Raw genomic sequence first — 23,943 nt, 5'->3', positions numbered from 1 at the left:
GCTTCGGTTCTGTCTAAAGGGAGGGAAACATCAGGGTAGGAATTGCACAGCCAGGGTGGGAAGGCTTGTGCGTAGGTGATGATCCACCACCAGGCAACACTGGAGAACACTGAAAAGCTCCAGAGTGATCCAGACCAGAACGAGGAGTTTCAGGAGGGGGTGCAGAGCTAAGGCTGGAGGAAGCAAAACCTTCCCCCCCTCCATTTCAAAGACTCATTCTGCCTGCACAGCTGCTTGGGGTGGCCCAAACCAGCACATCCTTGTCACACTTCCAACCTGAGGGAGGGCCGCTCTGCACACGGATTTTACAAGCCCTGTGGTGCTCTCACCTCAGCACTTCCCAGTCAGCCAAGAGCAGTTACTGGGGTGGGGTGGTTTACTGGCAAGATCATCACATGAGTCACACTGGTAAATCAACTATGACTCACAGCAGAGGGCACATTCTTCCAGTCTTGTCTGCAGAACAGCAATGCAAGTGAAGTTGTTAAGGATCTCTTGGACACATCTCATACCCTTTTGCAACAGTTGCTCCATTCATCCTTGGAGATGCCAAGTTACAACAAGAACAGCGTTCAGAGTTCCAGTGTAGGACCAGCAGGACACTAGCAGTGCCCTAAGTGGATGCACCAGATCCCTAAATCCCCTTTTTCCACTATTCATTGCACAGTGCTGACCAACTGAGAAGAGCTCTCACAGCCTGAAGAAGACAGAAGACAGCTCTACCTGTAAAACCACAGTTCATTCGAGCACAGCAACACAGGTGAGGTCAGCTTCCTCTGTTTATTCTGGTGCCATCAGTACATAACTCCCAGGTTAGGACTGCAGTCCAACAAGAAGCCCCAGATGTAATGACAGTGCCTTCTGCTGAAGGGTTGGCATGGCATTGCTTAGTTTACAATAAAGGCCATTGGAAGAACACTACACCAAGATCAGCATTACCAGAAGAAGCCAAATCAAGTGTTCCTTAAAAATGTAAGAACTGGAGGTACTCTACTATGTACACAGTCCATGTTTGAGTAGCAGTAACTGGCACACTCCTTGTGAATCCTTCTCCAGATGAGAGAATGCATAAGGAGCAAGATGCAAGGGGAGGCTGAGGTTAACAGACCAAATGTTCCAGGAAAGCAGGTAAGAGATTTCCAGATGAAAAGGGAAAGAGAAAATGGGATTTAGCTTGAAGGAACGCAATGACACAGCTAACTACTATCTTCAAAAATCCATCCCTATTTAATACATTGCAAAGAACAGCTATTATCTGACTTTGAAAAGCTTGCTCCAGTTCCTACTGTTACAAAGCAAGTGGTTGTTAGGCAATAGGAAGAATCCCACAAGAATCAAAACTCATCCCATCTGCTGATTAGGCACAGTTAATGCATGGAGCACTGGAGCTGAAGGGTGCAGCAGCACACTCACAGCACTGAGTATGAAACAGTGCTCTGGGGAAGATAACAGGCTGAGCCTCATCTCCAGAGGTGCCCTATCATCACAAATGGAGATAGGTACAGCTAATGTAACAGGCACCTGTTGCACAAACATTATGCCATCTCCTAGAAGGACAGCTCATGAGGTAATTAAGGCCAAGACAGAAGAGATGAAAGATGGACAGTTTGACAACTCAAAGTAGACAAGAAATACATGAAATTATACAAAAACTAGAATATTTCAGGTTGGAGTCAGCATGTGTATTCACTGGATGCAGGAGGTAAAGCCAGCAAACAGCACTACCACTGCTCAGCAACATTTACAGTGCACTACTGCTCACAGTAGAAATGTTATCAAGTTTCCTAACAGGTTCCACTATAAAATACTATGGGTCTCATGAAGAACACAGTTCAAAGGCTGCAGACTGTATTTCAGACATCCTCTGCTTTTCACTTAAGAAAGATTTACACACTAGATGTTTCAAGTTGCTCATTTTTCCCCAGAGGGAGGAAGAGGAGAAAATACAATAAGGTCATGGAACGTTTCCACTGCTGCAAACTTCTGGGCACTGTTCTTGAGTGGAGTGAAGGGAAGCTCACCATCCAGCATGGGCTGTGGGAGAAATCAGTGGGAATTAAGCACTCAAAAGCAACAGTTATCTGCTCTACAAAACAGCACTGCAAGGGCACACAAGACAAGCTAACAGCAAATCCCCCTGTGGATGCACTGCAGCTGCAGAACATGCAAAGCAAAGATCTCCCAGGAGGACCTGAAACTCCCTCTGAAATCTACAGCAACTTAGTGTGGATGCAAAAATACAAACGTGCCTGCCTTTACGTGGTGTTTGGGACTGTGCATGTTGCTTTGAAAAAGCCATTTACCACTTCAAGTTCCGTGACTTTCCTAAGGAATCCTGCAAGCTTATTTCCAGGCAGAAAGCAAGGGAGGAGTAGGTGGTCTTTTCTGAAGGCTCTCAGTACTTAAAGCAGTAATCTGTATCTTAAAGAGGACTTTTTCTACTCGAGACCAGGAAAACTGTACAGCCAAATTCTTTCAACAATTTGAAGGTTTTCATACATCTATTTTTCCATGATGAACCTTGCTTCTGCCTGCAGGAGATAAAACTATAGAAATGGGATGGAACAGACCTGGAAACCTCCAGCAAGTAGAAGGAAGAGGCCAGGTGGTTCATTATGTTAGTACATATTCACAAGGAAAGCCACAAGAAGAGTAATTTTAACAATCAACCTAAGGAGATCAGTCATTCTTCTGTCACAGGTCTCACTTTGTCCTACATTTGATGCGTGCAATGAGGAATGTGTACAAGGAAATGGGAACTGTGGCCTGCATTTATGAGAGGGAGCTGTATGCTTTGGCTTGATAACATCATCCTCCAGAGCTTAATTTACTTCATGTAGTAACTGATTCTGCAGAGGAGGTTAATGGCATTGTAACAAGCAGACTGTAGCCAAATAAATTTAAGGGCCAACTTACTGTATCTAAAGGATTCCTGTCGTTGGAAGTCAGATCACTTGACAAAACATCTGAAAAATAACAACACTCCATTAGTTTATTCTTAGGGTTATATTGTGGTATTGCTAAGGCTGAAAAAACAGTACTGTTTTCTGTATTTACTGAAGAAAAACAGAACAACTCGCAACTACTTGTACTACAAGCTTCTATCAGCTTTCTGCTTCATGTACCACAGGGAAACTACGTAGAAAAGTGACAAACTGCCTGCTCACGTGCAAAGCATGGAGAAGTCATGCTAACAAATGTAGGCTTTGCTACAAGCACACATAGACTATCAAAGCTGCAATAGCAGTGATTTCAAAGAAGAATATATTACAAAAACTATAGAATAAGCATAAGAACCTCACAACACCACAAAGTGCAGCAGCTTTAAGGTACATACCCATTTGATGCATCTTTGGTTCTTCGGGCTGAGTGAAGCTGAGCTCAGTGCATTCACCCTTCTCTGGGCTGCACATGGTGATATCCTGCTGTCCTGCAGCAGACTGTTCCATCTCTTCCACGCCACCTTCTACTTTTAATTCACTGCTATGATTTTCTAGCACCTGAAAAACAGGAATTTTAACTGCTCCTAACCCTCTGTAGAGCTCAGATGTCAGCTATATTTGCTTCCCAGAGAGTCAAAAGCAAAATGTCAGTGCAATCAGAAGAACATCAAGCAGTTTGTATGTGATCAGGAAGCCTTCTTTTCTCTTTTGTCTGTTGTAAAAGGCAGTTTGGTAACTGATGCAGAGAGCACAAAGGAGAAAAGGTGGCCAGGATATTCAAGGGAAGTGAGTTTACAGAAACATCTGTATTATGTTAAACACAATCCATATATGTCATCTACAGGTCTTACAGGCAATTCAGGAGAGAGAGATTTTGAACACCAGCTTGTACAAAGGTCAGGAAAAGCAGAACTGTCAGCTTAGCACTGTGATTTATTTCTCATGAACCCAAGCACCCTCATAAACTGGGATATAAGTATATAAAAAATTCTTCCACAAATGGATTTTGAACTTAAAGTGCCAATAACCATTCTGACGTTGCTCTCTAATGAGACTTTATCTCAGAAAAATATTATCAGCAACACCAAATGTTAAGGATTGCCAGATTCTCCCACATAGAAGCCTCACCAACAAGTGATTTCTCTTGTAATCTGTAAAAACAGTGGTAGAAAGAATAAGTGCAAATAATAACAGACTTTAAAGCACGTTTGCATGCATGTGTATTTATATATAAATACTGCTGTGGTCACGTGCAGATCCAAGCAGTAACAAGTTAGGACTCTACATTTCCAATGAAAGGAACTACAGGATGATCAGCTCTGAAGCACTGGCCTCCACTGAGTAGCACAGCAGCATCAGAACTATGGAGATAGCACTTTGGATTTTAATGACTGCTCAAAAGCAGGCATGACACCAAGCCCACAGACATTTCAGGACACAGATCTCTGATACTGGTGTTACTAACAATGCTCATGCTATACCTTTGAATGCTTTCACAGCCTCATGGCTTGATGTGGCAACATGGAAACCCAGAGAGCTGGGTACTATTGGTCCTTTCAGGCTTGACCCCCACATGAAAATCCATTTAGAAATTCACACCAGAAAAATAGGTGGTGGGCTTAAAGGAGCAGTGCTTGGCCAACTGTTGTATGGTAGAGCCATCAGGAGCTCCAAAAAGAAAGAGACAACATCAGAAAACTGTAGTAGTGCTTATCTGTGTCCTACAGAAAACATTCAAGATTTCTTTAATTTTCTTTCCTGAGGAAAAAGCCTCATCCCAAGGAATATTCAAGAAATCTTGAATGTTTGACCCAACATTCAAGTACCCAGGGTTAATAAAAACAGCTGTTAAACCAGCAAATCAGGTATGGGCACCCTTACCCTAAGCTGGACAGGAGCAAGAAAGAAATGAGTGGACAAGCTTTGAAAACAGCAGTGGGTTTCCTCAGGCAACTAGAGCTGCTGCAATAGGCAGATTTGAAGTCTCAAATTACAATTCTGCACACAAGAATAATCAATCAAGACACCTACCACTTAAGAGGTGAATATTTGTCATTTGTTTGTCTTTGGCTAATAGTAGGAAGATGTTTAAAGGACATACATGAACTATGTTTGACTTACCCTAGTCCCCTCAGCTGCACCAGCAACAGGATTGCACTCTTCCACAACCATGGAAATGCTGAAAGAGAAACAATCTTTTCATTCTTCTCAATTAAAAGATTTTAACATGGCCAACTGATTTAAAATTAGCTCTCCAATTATGCTTGCTGGTTTGGCACAAGTCAGCTATACAGAATTTTCTGGACAAATAAAAAAACCAAAAAAGGCCAAACATCCCCAAACTTCTATTCCTGCAATGAAATTACATCTGGGCAAAGCTCTTAATATTTGCTTGAGGGAAGGAAGAAAGAGAAGGCCTTTATAACCTTTATCCCTGCCAAATGGCAAGAGGGTTAACACTTAATGCACATTAATATTTATTCTTCCAATTAAAACCAGACAATTATTTACACCAAGTTAAATTAAAAGCTGCCTTAACATGGCTACCTTTGTTCAAGACATCCACTAGGGAGAGTTGTTTCAGTGGGAAGCTGGTGCATCTCCAAAGGTTGTGCTGGGTGGCAGTCTTTGAGCACTGGCATTGTTTGCTCTGCTGTCGTATCCTCCAGGTTGCAAAGAACAGAACTGCTCTGCAGCAAAGCTCTTCTGGATGATCTTGGAGCTGCCAGACCTTCACAAGTTTGCAAGGATGATTTACAAGGTGACTTTGACAGTGAACCTGTTATAAAACATTAAGTGCTCTTTTTCAACAGCAGTTTCCAGATGATGCAATTGTTAGGATTCTAGCTAGTAATATTCTAGTATTTCTTGCATGTTTTATACTAATATTATATATGTTATATGTACTGCAAGCAGAAACTGAAAAAGGTGACAACCACATCAGTAAGTTACAAAGCTACCTTAACACCAGCTAAGCAATTTAGCACTACCACTCCTTCACAAAGAACCTGGAGCAATGAGATTTACTATTATTAAATCCACGTGGTGGAGGCTGTCATTAAAGTCAACACTTCATACTAGATAATTCTGATAGAATTACAAAGAGAAAGTCCTAACTTATTTTTATAACATTCTTTAAGAAAATCTTTGGAAATTCAAAGTCATCTTTTTCACTTGAAATAAGGGAGAGAAGCAGAGCATCTCTCAAATAAGGATCACTGGAAACACTGGCTTCACAGATTGCAATAAGACAGATACTCAAAATAAAAGCCTTGTTTGGAGCTTCTGCTCAAGAAAAGCTTCCAGCAGCTTTTATAGCAGCCTGGAATATCTTACAATCCTTTTGAACATTAACTGTGATTACAGATGCACTGTATTTGCAACCTTGAAGACAGTAGCACAAGATTTATTTCATAATCATTCCTATTCATATCTTACAAACAAAGGCCATCATCCTGCACTGACTCTGAACGTGCTGTCAGCTAAGTCTATGAATACTCAGATTAAAATCTTATTGCTAAACATACACTAAAAAAAAACCCACAGAACCATCTGCTTTTAATGCTGTATTCCATAGAGATTTCATGTCACACTGCTTTGAGCAATTGTGGCAATCATGCAGAACAGTTTGCTTTGGTTCCCTGACGTAACAAACCATTAGATGAAACATTAATTGTGCCTAGCACTAGAGTTATATCCAGTATAAACAGCATAATCAGCCTCCACTGAGCTTGGTTCAAACATCTCCAGCATTTTCAAGTCATAGAAATAATGATTTAACTTCTCCTACCTGGAAAGCTTTCCACAGGGCTTTCAATTCTGAAAAATCCTGCTTCAAAAACCACTTTTTCTACTTCTGGTTGCTTATCCTGATACGCACTATCAGCAGGTCCATCATGCTTCATTTTGTCTCTCATAGCTGCTTTGACAGCAGCAAGCCTGTTTTGGGCAGCAGCCCTTCCAGCTGCTCCCAGCTTTGGTTTAAATACATTTGGAACAGTCTTTTTCTGAAATGGAAAGAAAATAGAAGCTTCAGACAATAACTGCACAAGAACATCCACGCAGCTGCTGGATACAGACAGCAGCAGGCTTGCTAGAGGCTGTTTTATATCCAGAAAATCTGACTGCCGTTTAATTGTTAAGGTCCATTTGCAACAACAATTTTAAGTCAGTTTCTCATACTGAGTTTACAGCTCAGAAATACTCGGTATAAATTTTCCTTAGATCTTTTTCCAAACTGTTAACATTTTTGAGAACAGTGGGATACAGGGACTCCTAGTGGCACAGAGAAAGTAACTCCAGGACAGACACTTGTTAACCAGTGCAGTCTCCCCTGGCATTCAATTTATCAGAGGAAGTTTTGTATCATGTACTGTATCTATGGTTCTGATGTTAATGGTCAGTTGATGCAAGACTTTCTCCAGTTTCACCTTTGGTGTTTCTTACTAATCTTCATAGCATCTTCATGATCAGTTGAGCAGCCACAAGGAATAGCACAGGAGTTCAGGCAACATAAATATGATTCTTAATGTTGAGTCATTAAGAACAATTACATATTCCAAACCAAAATGTCAATAAAATAGCTTATATTGAAGCCTGTTCTGCAATAATCAATACTGCACTTGGGTAGTGTCAGGTCTATTTATTCTTAGAGGATTAGTACCCTAATACTAACCTAAACCATGGTCCTACCTTAAGAAGTCACCAGTATCATTTAGCACTCCCTGCTCAAAACTGTCAGTCACTGCTGAATTCCTGTGCAGTTACATCAGTTCCTGTGTCTTCTTCAGTTATATCAGTGCCACCACTTGTGGCTCAAATAAAGTGTTTTACATCCAAAGGGTAAACTTCTGTTCCAAACTTAGCTCACTTGCCTTGAACACAGAGTTCAAGGACTCCACGAGCCATTGTTAATTCTTAGCTCTAGTCTTCCCAACAAGAAGGGGCAACTAGTATCACAAGCAGCAATTCTAAGCACATGTGCAAGATACAAGGAAGGAAAGGGCACTTTCTGAGGAACTTCACTGAATTTTTGATCATCATCAACATTGATGAGCAGAGCATTAGAAGGAACTTGCATTTAAGGAGAGTATTCATTACTACAATAGCTCCCAAATCATTTTAAACATCTCAGTACATTATTACCTTGATGCTTTACAAGTCATACATACCTTGACAACTTCTTTGCCTGCTACCTCAACTGGTTGCCATTTGTTATCTTCAAGCTTCTGCAGATTATCAAATTTTTTATTCACATCTTCAATCTATTGGAAATCCCAGAGAAGTCCAACTTTAATTTGCAAGATTTCCCAGATTCACACACACAAAAAAAAAACTGTTTTAGGAAGTTAGATGAAAAGCACAGCTATGTTTAAATTTGTTAAGTACTTTTGCTTCAAACACCAAAGCAAACTAAAGCCTACTTTGCAATGGGTTTGAACTCCACGATCTCTAGAGGTCCCTTCTAAAACCCTGTGTGCATAAACCAGCAGATGATCAGAAGAAACTTGAACTGCCCCCAGAGATATAGTAAGCATAAGTAAAGCATCTTTTTTCCACTAACTGGTTCTACAAAAGATTGGTTAACTGGTCCATGAACTGTAAAACAACATTATTCCACCTGGTACTATTCACTATTACAAAGTGTTAAGCAAGGACGTGCATTTTTAGCAGAGAAAAAAAATATCTGAATCTGAATATTTAAATGACTAGTTTCAATCCATTGCTCATAAATACCTCTGCTGTGCATATTTATTATAGTAGGTAAACATGTAGGCACATACCTGAAAATTAATCATGTCCCAAAATCCATCTAAGTCTGTACACGTTGTTTCCTTCTCACCCCGTTTGAATTCACAGTTATCCACCAAGCCTTCAAACTGTTTAAACCTTTCTGCTATGAGCAGTCTTGTCTGACCAAGTGCTGTGCGAATGAGATCTTCAGCTGATGGCAACAAGAAAACAAAGGAAGAAATTGGAGTACATTGGAATAACTCATCTTTTCACAACTGATATAAGTATTTGAAGAGTTTGGGATCTGTTTACTGCTTAAACTATGTTCAGACCTGCAGTGCAGTTTACCTGCAGCTCCACTGGAATCCTCTAACCTTGAAAAAATTTAACCTTGTTAAAAATTGCTACCCATTCTCCAAGTCTTTAAGATAAAAAAAATACAGTTAAAACATCTATATATATTTGTTAAAGCTTCTGCCTTTAATCATACTTAGAATTTACAGAAAGGATATTGCAGTAGGCAAGTCTGTGTCAACTACTATCAGCCCAGCAGCCACTATCACTTCAAACACTACGCTTCAGATTTAACATTAGGAGATAAAGCACACTACTACTAAATTTTGCCTACTACAGTTCAGTCTTACCATCCTCTGGAATGTCCAGCTCAAGTTTTCCATCCCACTGAAGGCAATGAGACATCAGTCTCTCTGTCTCAGACTGAAGAATGTTTCTTAAAATAGTGAAAAAAAATAATTTGAGAATGTTGCAACTGTTGTCACTATGTGTAACTGTTAATAATTGTCTTCCTTCTGCTTCAGACAAGCTATACAGTCTTTGGGCAGAACTGAACTTTGTTCAGTTAGACAGGCTGTAATGTATTTTTTCTTATTGCTTTTAAGCTTTATGTTCTTTTGGATATAGTGTTAACTCTTCAGAATTTAATGTTCTTTACTTGCATGAACAATACAGAAAGAAAGAGAGCAATGAATGTCTACTGAAGTTGCTACTGAGACATCAACCACCGTAAGCTAGTGCCTACAAGCTGCTACTCATGTCAAAGACCCAGAACAGAAAACCATGTAGGAGAACAAATAGACACAAACCTGAAATAGGGCACATCATGCTCTTCCTCTCTTACATCATCTGACTTTGTTTCAGTCACTGCCATTTCAGTAGATACAGAAGTTGTTCCACTGGATCTCTGAATGCAAGTCTTACCTGATTCACTTCCTGGAAGAAATGAAAGGCATTTACTCAGAATCTGGTAAAAACTGAAAGCATTATGATGATGAATCATATGTGAACTTCATACCTTTTTGCAAAGTTGTCAGCATTTGCTGTTCTTGAATGTCTTGATCAGGTGAAATCTGACTTTTTAAAATAGGCTCTTGTACCTTAGTTCCACTGGATTTTTCAGCTGTATTACTGAGGAAAAAAAAGGAAAAAATACTTAAGAATTCAGAGACTGACCTCAAACATGACCAAGCACACAAGACTGCAAAATTTTGAAGATTATTTCTGGTTCAATGCTAGACAACACAAGCTATTAAAATAAGTAAAATAGATAAATAGATAAAGTATGGGCAGGGTTACGGATTACAAAGTTTGCCTCATATCTGTAAGTTTACAGTAACAATCAGGTATTTCAACATGAGAACAATTTATTACACATGGAATCCCACTACAGAAAGATCATGTTTTCTGGAGTATCACAAAAGTTCACTTGCCCTTTAAGCTATTAGAAATAAGAATCTTACACTGGAGACTTGGAAAAATCCCAGAAGGCATCAGGAGACAAAAATGCATTTGCCCTAGATGGAGTCATGGGTTTAACTTTGTAGGTTGTTAGTCCTTCTAAGGGCTGAAACACAAAATGTTGTGGTGCAAAGGAACGTGTTCTGGGTCTTCCTGGAGCAGAATCCTGCTTTTCTACAGATGTCTGTTCCTTTTTAAGTTCTGATGCTGAACATATCACTGGATCCAGTGGAGCATTTTCATTCACTTCATGTTTAGAAGGAATTACCTGCACAAACAAAGCACTGTATTATCAAATCAGTTAAGTGTTTGCTAATAGATGCCAGCAGAATTCTGAGATGACTGCTTGAAAGCCAACAAGAAGGGAACAATTTCAGGTAACTTGCTTTCTACAATAGTGTCTGTGTATAGAAGTCTGGGCTTACCCTAAGTCCAACTAGCTTCTGACACCTGTAAACCATTTTTACAGCAGGGGGTAGCACTTGGCTATGAGGAATGCAACAATCCACTGAAGGAGCTAGAGCAGCATACTGCTCCAGTAGGCCAGCTGTTATTAAAATCAGTAATTGCTTGCTCTCACTGTTAGAAGAAAATGCTTGAAGGTCCTCAAAAGCTGAGTAGGATACTGGCTCCTAATCCTACAAGCCTTGCTGAGTAATCAGTTTATACACAAGGCCTAACTTAAAGGCTGAAGAACAAACTAAAATAATCTGATAGTTGAAGAATGCAGCCCTGGACAAGGAGAATACCAGAGCAGTTAGAAGCACAGAGAAGTTATTGAGCCCACATTCCTATGAGTGAGTAGTCAATCACACAAAGTTTCTGAGATACCTGTATCGACAGACTGTTAGCTCAAACCAACCAGAAGAGCTCAGACTGTTTTTGGGTGTGTCTTCAAGACACTGGAAATCTTGTTATACTTTAGATACCCTTGCTTGGAATGTAAGCTTGGAATTTAAATTTTAACAGATTTCTTGTGGTAATATGACTAGGGTTACAACAAGGGTTTACCACCTGGAAGCATGGAGCAGCTCCTGATTGGGAAGAGGTCCTAAGCTGAACTAAGATCCAAATGCCTTTTACCTCCTGTCAGTGTTTGTGCACAACTGTACCAGCTTTAAGACAGTACTGTTACACAGCTGCAGTTGCTGAAATAGGACTGGAGGAGGGAGCTGTGGGGGAAACACTAAATGAGAGGGAATAGTGGAGCATAAGGAAGGAGAAAACTGATGCTTCTTGCACAGGGCTGTCAGAGCACGAATGCATATGTGAATCATTTAGAAACCCAAACTGGAGGACCACAGTGAATTCAAATACAGTGTTCTCTACACTGAAACAGTAAAATTTAGTTTGCATTTTTAGCGGGATAACAAAAGTGACTACCTTTAATTACAGTGAATCTCACAGGGAAAAAAAAAGATTCTAGCTATGTTCTTGGTGGTTCAAAAACTGAAAAAGCATTTAGTCCTTAGACTCACATTATTGTTCCTTGATCATCAAAAGGATACATTCAAAGTTACAAAATCAAATGCACTGTATGACGTTTATAAGCAGTAGATAAAAACAGAAAACTGAAAAGGACTTTTTATTTCTTTTTAAGTAGTAGAAGCATCATGTAAAAGATACATCATGTATGACCTCCAATTCAAATCACTGTCCAAAACTTGAGGATTAGTAAACAAGTCATCCATACAAGCAAACCAAATTTGGTCTTAAGTTTTAAAAACACAACATATTAAGCACTCACAGCTTCTTCCCAAAATCTGGTTTATTAGTGAGCTTCCTGTTACTTTTACACGTTTACAACTATTTTTAAGCAACCCTTACCTTACCATTTTTTCCTGTCTCTTATATCAGTTTTACTGCTTTTTCATTTAAAATATTACATTACCTACCTCCAGATCAGGTCTGACTGCTTTCTTCTGTTTTGCTATATTTGCTGTCTTTCTCTGTGACAGGTTACCTGAAGTGAAACAAATTCCAGAAGGTCAAAACACATCTGATTAAAAGAATCATTCACCAATGCTTTCAAAAAAATTGCTGTAGAAGCCTGGTGGTTAAAGACAGGGAGAAGTGGCTTTGCTTCTTGAGTGGGAGGGAGCTAGAGGGCAGACACCTAATTACAAGTTCATTTAAACAAAAAAAATGTCACCAGGAAAAGAAATTCACTTTACACATTGTCATGTGCTTAAAGAGTGTCCTCCTTTCCTTAAAGGCTGAAGAGACTTAAGTCAAATGAGTTTAGATTGTGATTTTATACATGGCATATGACTTCTACAGGTGAATGAAAAACAACACTATCACAGTCTGTACTTTCAGCCTAGGGGTTAACTTGTGTCATATATAAGATACTGCAAAACATTCTGGAGAACACTCTGATGACAAGATCATACTACTAAGAATAACCCCTTCATTAACTATTACATTCCCCTACTTGAGTAAAACACGAAGAAAAAATTCCTGAGTTGGAAAACGTGGGCTCCCATCTTGTCCAAACATACCTGTTCTTTATTGGTGTATTTCTGCTTAAGGATTAAAAAGACTCCTAACAGGCAAATCTTCACTAGTCTAGTTTTTGTTCTCTCAATCTATAAATATTATATTGACATTGATAGTCCACAGATGGATTTTACAGCCAGCTGTCCCAGTGTTGGTTTCAACATCATTTCAATATCCTAGCAGAGTTCCAGATGAGATTTTAAGTCATGGGTATTTGCACATTTTCCTACATGACAATTTAGCATGATTGATCTAGTTGATCTATTCCAAGGAGATAGCCACACAGCAGAGTGCAGTGTGCTAGAACATTTCTAGAGCACAGAGTGCCTGAGATAAACTAGATCCTAAAGACAAATTTGTCCTAGTATATCATTTGACAATGAGCTTAACAGCAGTACACATACATGTTGCTTCCAGTACTCATGCACATGGTATCAGCCAGGACACCTCCTTATAGCACACTTTATCAAATGCATATCAGCCACACAAGCAGGACTGTACTTAACTGCCTCACTTACCAGTAGCAGCAGCAGTTGTTTTCAGCACCTGCCTAGCTGCAGAGGCAGCTGCTCTGGTGATTCTTACATTTGAGGCTGCCTGGGCTGAAGCCTGCAACACTAAGAAATATTAAGATTTCAAAGCTTGCTAAGGAGATGCATTTAAGTAGTATAATTAAAAGCTTTGGTTTTGTTGTAACCAGAAAGCTGTACAAATAACTATCAGTTGCATTAGTTTGTTAGAATGGCTTGGGTTGGAAGGGACCCCAAGGATCATCAAGTTCCAACTCCCTGCCACAGACAGGGCAACCAACAAGAGGAGTGGTTTTGTCACTTCTGCACAAGGAGTGACAAAGGCAGCACAGCTCAGCCTTGGCATCAAGGCAATACTCTGCAGAACCTTGACAGAAAACTTCTTCACTGTACAGTAGTGCTTCCAGTACCATGATAAGACCAACATATCAGTGTGCCAGATGCTAAGTGCAAGGCTTAAGGAACCCTCCTCAGTGTTCCCTGCAATCCCAATGTCAACATCATCCTATCTTTCAGATGAAGCTTTCTGGAGGAATAACTGGTAGTTATTTGCACAGCTGGAAACTTAAACAAGCCATCTCTGTAACAGCCAGTGATGCTTTGGTCATTACATTAAAGCATTCTAAAGTGTGAATTTATTGCAGTATTCTTTAATTTTAATCATTCCTGAAATATTTTTATGAAATCTGACTCAAGTTCATGCACTATATTAGTCATCTTAACCATTTTCACCCATGTGTTTTAATACCATTTCTTATTTCCTTCAAAACCAACAGCATTCACACACTCAGGAAAATCTAACAGCTCTTTGTTTCATGCTCTGCATTTCCATATCTGCAGGAAATCTTGGTTACTGTTAATGATATTTGTTTTTTAAATGCTGCTCTACTTTCCACAGAATTCTGTTTGACAAGTTGGGAAAAAATACTAGATGAACAACCATAACATTTGATATACTCCAGCACACACTTCCCTAACATTTTCATACTAGGGTTTAAGTACATATAATGCATATTCTTCGTTCCCCAAAAGCATTATCAAGTCTAGTGATTAATCTAAATTAACATTTTAATTGTTGTTCCAAACACTGATAACAAATCTGTTCAGTATTCACTGAAAGCATGAGTGAAATTTATTTAAACAGACATCTGCTGCTTGCTGAATTAATTACATAGTGTCGTGAAAATAGCTGCACTCTGAATTACAGAGCATCACATGTTCACTACTCTATGTGACTTAGCATTAACAACTTGAAGCCTTGACATTACTGCAGTACCAGGAAGAATTTATTATTAAATGTATTCTGCTTAGACATAGCTTGGCTTGGTTTTGTTTAATTTTGTTTTGTTTTCTCAAGAAATGTATGGAATCTTTCACATTGGAAGTGCAAGAGCTAGACAGATACAGAAGGAGCTGTTTTAAAATATGACAACAACAGATTATACTTATCTATTGAAGCAATCACACATTTACTCAGTTACATCACTGTGCATCAGAACTTGGGGCTCTCATTTCCTGTGTTATATGCTGACAAGGTCTACCAGTAGATACTCTTTCCAAACCTTTTTCAGTGTTATGTAACAAGTTTCACGTAGAGTACATAAATAGCATAACTGCTGCATAGATTCAGCCTTCACTCAAAACATTTGCAGCTTATACAATTAGCTATTTTTGGGGATACCTAGAATATCAAAATTCATATTCTGCTTATATCAGCCATCCGTTGTCTTTTCCAGGTGAAATCATTTATTCTACAGTAACAGCAGCTACTACACATTATATTTTCCTTAGAGATAAATAGGAAGCTCTGTATAGCTCCAGCTGTGAAACAGCTAGCAGCCATGCAATTCTGCCTACTGACCTTCTTCTCCCTTCCCTATGGTGATCATCAGGAATCACTAGTGCATTAAATATCCTCCATTCCATTTCCTCCAGTCTACAGAAGCTACAAGTACATACAATATCTAGAGACCCATGATCCATAGCCTTCTGGCAGTTTACTTTTGTTCTGATTAGTGGAAGCAATCATCCTAAGCAGTCTGTTGTTCCCTGAACCCCAGTATACAAGGTGGATCTTTCCAAAACAACATCCCTTGCTTTATTCCCACAGTGATACAGCTATTGGCCCAAAAGAGTCATGAAGCAGTGTCCTTTCAGGCCCAGATGTGGGATCATTCTAGTTTCATACCTTTTCCCTTCTCAGCTGTTTTCTCTGTATTCATCTGTTTACGCCCTGCTTGTGTGGGGCGCACACTGTGCCCATTGGCACAGACCTGCAAGAGAATACAATGCATCATGAAGCACCAGAACTGCCTAAATGAAGTTACCCAACTTCTTCCCTCATCTTTCCCTCCAAGGCTCCAGTAAAACAAATGGCAGGTAACTTAGTACAAAGGTCTTTAAAAGTCACAGTGATATTAAGGATGACTAAAATAGATCGTTTCAGACGTGTTAAAATACATCAACCAATTAAGATTTTATCCAACAGAATGAAGAAAACTTCAGAAATTGTTTGGTTTACTTTGAAAGCAGATGGTAATTACCATTGCATCTTGGTACACATTATGTGATCTAAAAGCCACTTTCCACAAAAAAAAAAAAAAAAATCAGCATTATCTCAGTTCTCCCTTCACACAATCATGACTGGAAACCTGCCAAATGCATTCAAATGTTATAAGACAAGACTGCTAGATGCAAATTGTGCTTCTTTTACAAAGTACTGCAGATGAAATTCCTCAGAAACCCTACTTCTTAATACATATAAAACCATGAGACTATCGAGATTCCTAGTAAAATATGCCAACAGTGAACTGATTCCAACTTGGAGCAGTAAGGATTAATCATGAGTGATACCTACAGTAATTGCTTTTCAACAGCATACATCTTCACTTATAAGGCTGCAGCATTAAATGGAAATTTGCACAACACTGTATCTTCTTTGACCTTTACTCACTGGTTCTACTTATTTATTACCCAGAATAGGTGGAAAACAAGGTGAAGATCTTCTTGCATAGGAAACTTTCTCTCAGAATAAAACAGCTTCATACCCAGCTTGTCAAAAATAATAAATTTGGCAGTGGTGGTCTTATGTACGTTAATGCGAACTGAAATATTCTACAAGTTAAATATTTCATCTTTATGAAATCAAGATGCCAAATTGGCAGTAGATGGGATTTCAACAGTTCTGTGCATCAGATCTATCACTACAGGCTCCATGAGATCAAACTTACGAGGTTTGATGGGCAACTCAATCACTCATCTTTAAACAGTAGTTACCTTCAGTCCCATTACTGCCTCCATTCTTACTCACATTGCCTGCTGACTGCAATAATATTTCACATGGAAAAAGGAATCTGGAAGATCAGTCTACTTTTCTCTGTGTTGAATTCATCAAACTCTATAGTTCAGTTCAACACAATGCTCAAATCATCACAATAAATTCTATCAGCTTGCTGAAAGCTTCTTTGACCTAATCTGTCCTTTTCATCAGGAAAACCTGCTTGGAGATATCATTCATCACATCACAATACAATCCTGATTTACACCCTCAAGGATAATTACATCTTTTTCTCCCAACTTATTCACTTAAGTTCACATAAGAGACAAACCGTAGAGGGCTTAGATGCAGTTGGTATCACAGCCTTTTCTGTTTGGTTCTTGGCCTGTGATCGAGTAATCCTCCCAGAGAAAGCAGGAGCTGCCTGGAAACATTCCCAAAGAAACGAGAGTTAACATACTCCTTCCTCTCCCTGCCATTCTGTTAGGGTGAGCAAGAAGCCTAAGCAGGTAAAGCAACATGCCAGTGCACTTGTGAGTCAAAACAGATCAAATTAATTAATGTGTTAAAATTAACACATCCCTTATATTATTTCCTGCTTCAGTTTTTTAAAAAGAAAAAAAAAAGAAATTACTCCCTTATCATTCCTTATAAATACTTCATAAATATTGTATAATACTATAAAATGCTTACATAACTTGCATAAAATTGTCTACATAATCAGAAATTTTAATGTCATACACTACATAAGCTTCATTTAGTGACGTTGCCCCTTATTACCTTTTCTTTTGGCTTCCCTGTTGTGGGAACTTCAGGTACAAGTGAAAGAAATCCAGCTGCAGTAGGTTTGTATAACCCAACTTTAAACACACCCTTTTTTGCCTTTTCTCTTTGCTCTTTTAGTTTGCGGAGCTCCTTCTCTTCTTTATAGCGCTGCAGCATTTCCCTGCGTTCATCCATCCTCCTGGTGGCTGCATCTGTAGATTGTTCTGAAGCAAAGATGAAGACAGACATGATATACAACACTGAAGATATTTTTCATGCAAGTAGAAGACAGAAACTGAGCACGTCGGAAAGAAGACTCCTAGAAAAATGCCCCAAGATCCAAGATGAATGCATTATGTCAGCAAGAAAATGACTACCTGGAGTATGTGCCTAAAATTTTCATTGTAAGCTTTATAACACAAACACATGTGAGCTATCAGCTTGCAACTAAAAGCTGAAATTCACTGCAGTGTACTCAGAGATAAGTTGCAGCTTGTAAACACATGGCCTCAAATCTACATCCTAGAAATGCTGTGAGTTCATACCATTTCACAGTGTACAGACTGTTTCTGCAAGGATACTAGTACTAAAGTAAACACTTGAGCATTAGTTTATCAATTAGTTGTTTTGAACCAGCTTCTCTATTAAAACACTTGTATTGACTTTATGGCCATGTCCAGCGAGTCACAACTCTGTGATTCCGTAATTACCACTGAAAGCTGAAGCTTAGGTTAGCTTTAGTTACCAAATAAAGCCTGCTGGAAGCTTAGAGTAAGTGATAGGAAATGTGAAAGAATAAAACTGTGAACGACATGTCTACCTGGAAAAAGAAAACAAAAGCTATTGAATGTTAAAGTTTAGCAAAGATAAGCAGGCTGTAATTACTCAAATTATGTATTTGACATGATTTTGTAAGGATTTGACTCTTTCCTCCAATGATTTTTTCCTCTCTCCACCTTCAGTGTTTTGATATCTCTAAAGAACTCCGTAAATACCTTTATTTTATTATTAAGTAACTCTGAAAATACCTTTACAGAGTTATTTAATTCTTTTTCTTTAGCCATAAGCACTCAGAAGAGCCATGCAAGCAGAATCTAGTACATGCAAGACTCCTTTTCCCAGAGAAAGGAGAAACTGATGAAAAAGAAGCAAATCAAAAATAAAATTGCCAGATGCATCACCAATTTCTAACCATTCTTCAAGTACAGGACAGCAGTAGTACATAAATGAGATTATAGACCAAGGTCAATCACTTCTTGAACAACAAAGCCATACTACTGAATATTAATAGCAAAATGCATTTCTCCTTTGGTTGCTGTGGACAAAACTGACAAAGAACACTTCTGCAGTCATAAAGGACAGTAGACTATTTTCTTCATAGTTACAAAAAGTGATAGTCCTCCATTTTTAAACCTTAAACCATTCCTTCCCATTAAAACATGGACCACATTTAACCATTTATAAAAGCTTTATAACAAGGCTTTACTTACTCTGTTTTAAACTGTCCTCTTGCAAGCACGTTTCACTTGCCACATTTACTTGAGAATTTCCCCTCGTTTTTGACTCCTGAACTTTGACATCTGCCAATCCAAACTGTCTGCCCTTTTCAAACAACTTGTGTCTGTTCTCCTTTTGGAGCATTGATTTTCTGCGAGCAGCTTTTGTTCGGATGGTTTCTGTACTCAAATCCTTTTTGTACCGACTGGCAAACTGGGAGGTAGCTGCCATCTTGATAATCCTGGACCAAAAAACATAAGGATAGGATAAAAGGAGTCATGGTTTGTTCTGCCCTTTTCATTAGTTCGTATGTTACAAAGAAAGGTCTAGATGCCTCACTCCTGTACACGTACCAGAGAAAACACAAACAACAATTTCAGCAATGACACTTCATTATTTGTTTTATGTATTTAAGGGGCTAATTTGTTTGCTGAGCATCAACAACTCTGGTATTAGAACTAGCAGAGAAAGCTTTCTCATTGCCAGAGACTGGCTAGCCTGTTTTCAGCACAGATGTTTTTCTTGTTAAGGAGACAAGCAAGTAAATGACAAGGTTGTAGGACAATACTTGGAAGCAACATTGCCACAAAGCGTTTAGATTATACCCTATCTGATGGCAAGGCATTTTTGTCATGCATCAGAGTACTTGGCTCTGCTTCCTAACTGAGTTTCCAGGATGCAACTGCAACACAATAGCATTTATTTCAAGCAGGATTTCTCCCTGCTTTTTTAACCCGAGGAAGACCCGATGACAGTTGGTCTGTACGTGCTGTGCTAACAGCAGTACAAAAAGCACAAATCCCTGCACCCCACTGAAGCCTTTTTGAGAGCTTTCATGCCTCCTGAGGAGAGGTCAGGATCAGTTCTTCATTTTACTCTGCCTGCTGCTTCAACCAGAGGGCTTTTGAAATCTTCCATTATTCAAAGAAAACGGTTCTAGAGTAAGCAGGTGGTGTAGCTAAACTAAATAGCCAATGAAATTCAGTGATTGAGGTTCTCAGTTTCAAGACAGCAAGCTTTGATCAAACTAAAGAAATGGTTAGTGAGCTGGACTGAAATGATCTGCCTTCACCACGGTTGTAAAGGATTTCTTCAGGTCAAGAAAAGCCCTCGCTATTCACTATGAATATATCAAGCTAAAAAACAACACCAGAGGCCTAACCTGGAAACTTAGATGTCAGAGGAAAAAAAAACAACAAAAAAAGAAAAACAGAACACCAAATTAAACAGAAAGAGTAAAGAAATAAGTAACAACATACTCTTAAACTGTAAAACTATTGAAAAAGCAACAAGAGGCTAAGAGAAAACCTAAGAAAGAATACAAAGTGTGTCTGCTCTGGGACTGGCAGTGGCAGCTGCTTGTGCCCAACTTCATGGCAGCATCCACGCAATGAGTAACTTCCATAGCATCAGCAGTGCTTGTGCAGCTATTTGGAAGGGCTTGGGAATAGACACTGGACAGCGTATGAGTCAGAAATCAGTTTAAATGAAGAAATGAGAATAAAAGCAAAACTCAGCTTACAGTACTCAGGTCAGAGAGCAGATGTCTTCCATACAGTCTTGGAAGAGTCGGTGCATGTCAGTACCAATTCATTTGTTAATATCAAGCATCTCACAGTTCAGGTTTCATTTTATGTTCCAACTCTCAGAAACTCATTAAAGATGCCAGTTAATGATTGCCTGATTGTCAGGCTGAGTCTACCGTAGCTCACAGATCATGTTTACCCTGATTTACAGGTAAGCAATTAAGGAAGGGTAATCTCTGAGCTTCTCCAATAATCATCTTTGGGCAGATCTTGTTATTAGTTCCTACAGCATTACAGAAAGTCCTTCAGAAAACAGTTAGTGGAAGTATACCTTTACTATCCAACCTTCTACAGTAAGCAGGTTTTTGGGCACACTCAAAGAAAATCACTCCTAAAAGCAGCAGCTACAATCAAGACTCTACATCCATCCTCTGTAGGCTTTGTCGTGGTAAAGATGATAACATTAAAGAACTGAGAGGTCCAGTCAAGAAGTTTAAGCTAAGGAAATGGACATTCCTTTCAACTAAAGGCTAACTGTCTGTGATAGATCCCAACTACCCACTTCCAAGCTAATACTGGATGCATCGCTCCTGTAAGTGCAAAGGGCCATCCTCTACACTCTCACTTCATTTACTATTCTGTTCCTTCTTAGAATTGTGACAGCTAGCAAGCTACTCAAGGAGCCCATCTGCCCCAAGGATTTGCACCCAGCTTTGTTAGTGAAAGCAGATTCCCTTATTTTTTTAATTATTCTGTAGCTTCATTTAGGCTTGGGTCTCTGCAACCACGAGGCAAAGAACAAAGGAGCAGAGTGGGGAGATGCCATCCAAGTATTCTGAACTACCATCAGACTTGATGAAGTTTCTGCCTGAGCTGTCATAAATGGTACTTGCAATTGCACACTGGGAATCCTCATATCTGACAACTTGCAGGACAAATTTCCAGTGCCTGAGTCTCCTCATATGCACTCTATAAACACAACAATGGCTTACCCAGACTGCATGCATGTTTTTTAGCTTGTGGAAGGTACCATACCCATAGCCACAGAACGGCTATGATGTTATCAGGCAAGCTTACAAAAACATGCATTTGCTTTGTACAGTGGTAAATATTATAACGCATTTCAGGGTTTTTTAAGCATTACTTCTAAGGAAGCACTCCTCTAGCTATTGTACCACAGGCCTACTCGGGTCCTGTCTGCCATGAACGAGCACGAGCAGCAAGCAACCTGCTTCTGTGCAAGCAATCCTGTAGAAACGATCACGTGAAGCTTTAAGAACGCGATGTAAGCAGAGACAGAGCTCCCCACTCGCTTTTAACACAAAGCTATCATCATCCCACATCCTGAATTAAGCAAGCGAGCCGCGGTATGAAAACTAGCCTACGTTAGCCCCAGTGCCTACAGACAGAAACAGCGAACATCACTTTAAAGGCGGAACGCGGCCAGATTCCGGACCCAGATGTGGGGAAGGGGCCTCGGGGACCACAGCAAATCCAAATCGCCTCACCTCCCCTGAGGGCTGCCTCACGTCCCCCCTCCCGAGCCCACCGCCCGCGCCGCCATACCTTCCCAGCCCCGCCACTCCGCTTCCCAAGCGCTGCCGCCTCCGCTCGCTTTCAAATTTCACCCGGCGCCGCTGATTGGCCAGGTCCGTCCAATCCGCGGGCTCTCAACGGCTCGCTCTTAACGGACGGTTCTTTGACAGAGCCCAGCTCGCCAGATCAGCTGTTTATTGGTGGGCGTCATCGCCACGCTTGACGATCATTGGCTGCGCTGGGTGCTGCCCCACCCTCCGCTTGTCGCTCATTGGCTGGCGAGCTGCGCGGGGTGGGGGCAATGGGAGCGGAGGCGCTCTAAGATGGCGCCTGTGTGAGGGGCTGTGGGGTTTTGTGTCTTCTGTCATCACCGTCTCAGTTGACAGGGAAAGGGTCTGTGCCCTCAGGACCTCGCCTAGGCTTTCCGTGGAGCCACGCCAAGCTTCCAGCACACGCCTGCCTACACACGGCCACCTCAGGGAGCCAGTTTGGGGACTTGTGTGTTCTGAGCGAAAAGCACAGATGTTCTCTCAGGGTGCTGTGAGCGAGAGGAAGGTGATACTGGAGCACTGCCACCGTAGCGTGAGGAATTTCTGAGGTAACTTTGCCCTGTGAGGGCACGAACAAAGTATTGTCTGAGATGTATGAACACACCACAGGATTTTTCAGCTGTCAAGGTTATCCTCACTTTTCTAAGAAAAATATATTCGTCGCCTGTTATGTATCTTTCGTGTCGATTCTCTCGTATGCAAGAGAATAAATCCAAGAGCATTGTCCCGGCTTGCTTGTGTGACTGTGTTCAGTGCCAGTCATCTGCAAGACGACTTGTTCTGCACTTGTTTATCAGGATTAAAATGCAGAAATGTTGAGGAGGAGATCAGCCACGTGGTGGCACTGCAAAAATGCAGACACTGTGTGAGTATGGCCAGGCAGGACTGGGTGACAGCCATATCTTGCAAGCAGCGTCTCCTACAAGTTCTATGGTAAAACACCAGTAAATTTTTATTTAAACACGGTTACAGTGAATGGAGACAGCAGTAAGTGGGTTAAAGACTGCTCAGACTAGGTGCAGAGCTGCTTCTCGCAGCACTGATAGGTCTTGCACCATTTGCTGCTGGCTCTGTGCACCGCAGAATGCAGCTGTCAGAGAAATGCCACCACACATTTCCTTGTGTGAGCTGCCAGGGTTTGGAAACTCTGAAAATCTTGAGCATAAAATTCTTGATTTGCTGTAAAATAATAATAAACAGTTTGGAGATTATTGATGCTCTCAGGTACCCCAGTGGTATAAAAAAGACCCAGTTAAACAGCAGCTACAGGCATTTGTATTTGTAGACCCTGCCCACTGAGCCCGATGTAGTCCTGACTGTTCGCTGCATTTTGTTACTGCCATTCTCCCCCTGGATCAGTGCAACTTGAGAGCATTCAAGAATTGTACCCTAGGATATCAGGATGCAGTCCAGTGATTTGAACCATGCTGAACCACTAGCTTTAGGAAAAAAAAAAAGTAATTTGGGAGTGTCCCCTTTCCAACCGAAAATGATTTTTTCTTATTTCATACTAGGGGAGCATCTAGACCAGAGCTGTTGCTCAGTTAATTTCTTCTTGAGTGTCTGTGGATACTGAGGAGTTTTGGCAATGTGACGACACTTCAACCTGGGCCTTAACCTCACCAGCTCAAGTAACATCAGTGATAGCCCAGCAGGGCACGCTCCATGCAGACTGGTAATGTGAGAATGTAACTTAGGTCCTTGGCAAGCTCAGAATGTGCCTGCAGCTTCACAGGTTGTTATCTGAGCTGGCTAGGCTACAGCCTGAATGGGTTTCCATAACATGCTGCAATTACACCCTCCACTGAGGATATCTAGGACCCTGCAATGGTC

At 40.3% G+C, this 23,943-nt stretch overlaps 1 protein-coding gene across 1 annotated transcript; it reads right to left on the bottom strand.

Annotated features, from left to right (window-relative positions):
• Positions 1-1,446: 1,446 nt before the first annotated feature.
• On the bottom strand, positions 1,447-21,712 carry DLGAP5 (DLG associated protein 5). Its single transcript, XM_065748033.1, has 19 exons — positions 21,669-21,712; positions 18,992-19,239; positions 17,517-17,725; positions 17,068-17,160; positions 15,648-15,732; positions 13,448-13,546; positions 12,326-12,393; positions 10,433-10,698; positions 9,981-10,100; positions 9,779-9,901; positions 9,320-9,405; positions 8,726-8,886; positions 8,114-8,206; positions 6,733-6,949; positions 5,490-5,721; positions 5,064-5,121; positions 3,395-3,500; positions 2,917-2,966; positions 1,447-2,034 (listed from the first exon to the last, which is right to left on the bottom strand). Exons 2-19 carry the CDS (start codon positions 19,227-19,229, stop codon positions 1,912-1,914), a joined length of 2,427 nt encoding a protein of 808 aa, XP_065604105.1. The 5' UTR covers positions 19,230-19,239; positions 21,669-21,712; the 3' UTR covers positions 1,447-1,911.
• Positions 21,713-23,943: the final 2,231 nt, after the last annotated feature.

The sequence above is a fragment of the Cyrtonyx montezumae genome, unplaced genomic scaffold, assembly GCF_038088225.1.
Source record: "Cyrtonyx montezumae isolate F1298 unplaced genomic scaffold, pur_monq_1.0 scaffold_10, whole genome shotgun sequence".
Classification (NCBI taxonomy): Eukaryota; Metazoa; Chordata; class Aves; order Galliformes; family Odontophoridae; genus Cyrtonyx; species Cyrtonyx montezumae.
Note: the sequence above shows the minus strand (reverse complement) of the source record. Positions and strands in the feature narration are given on the sequence as shown.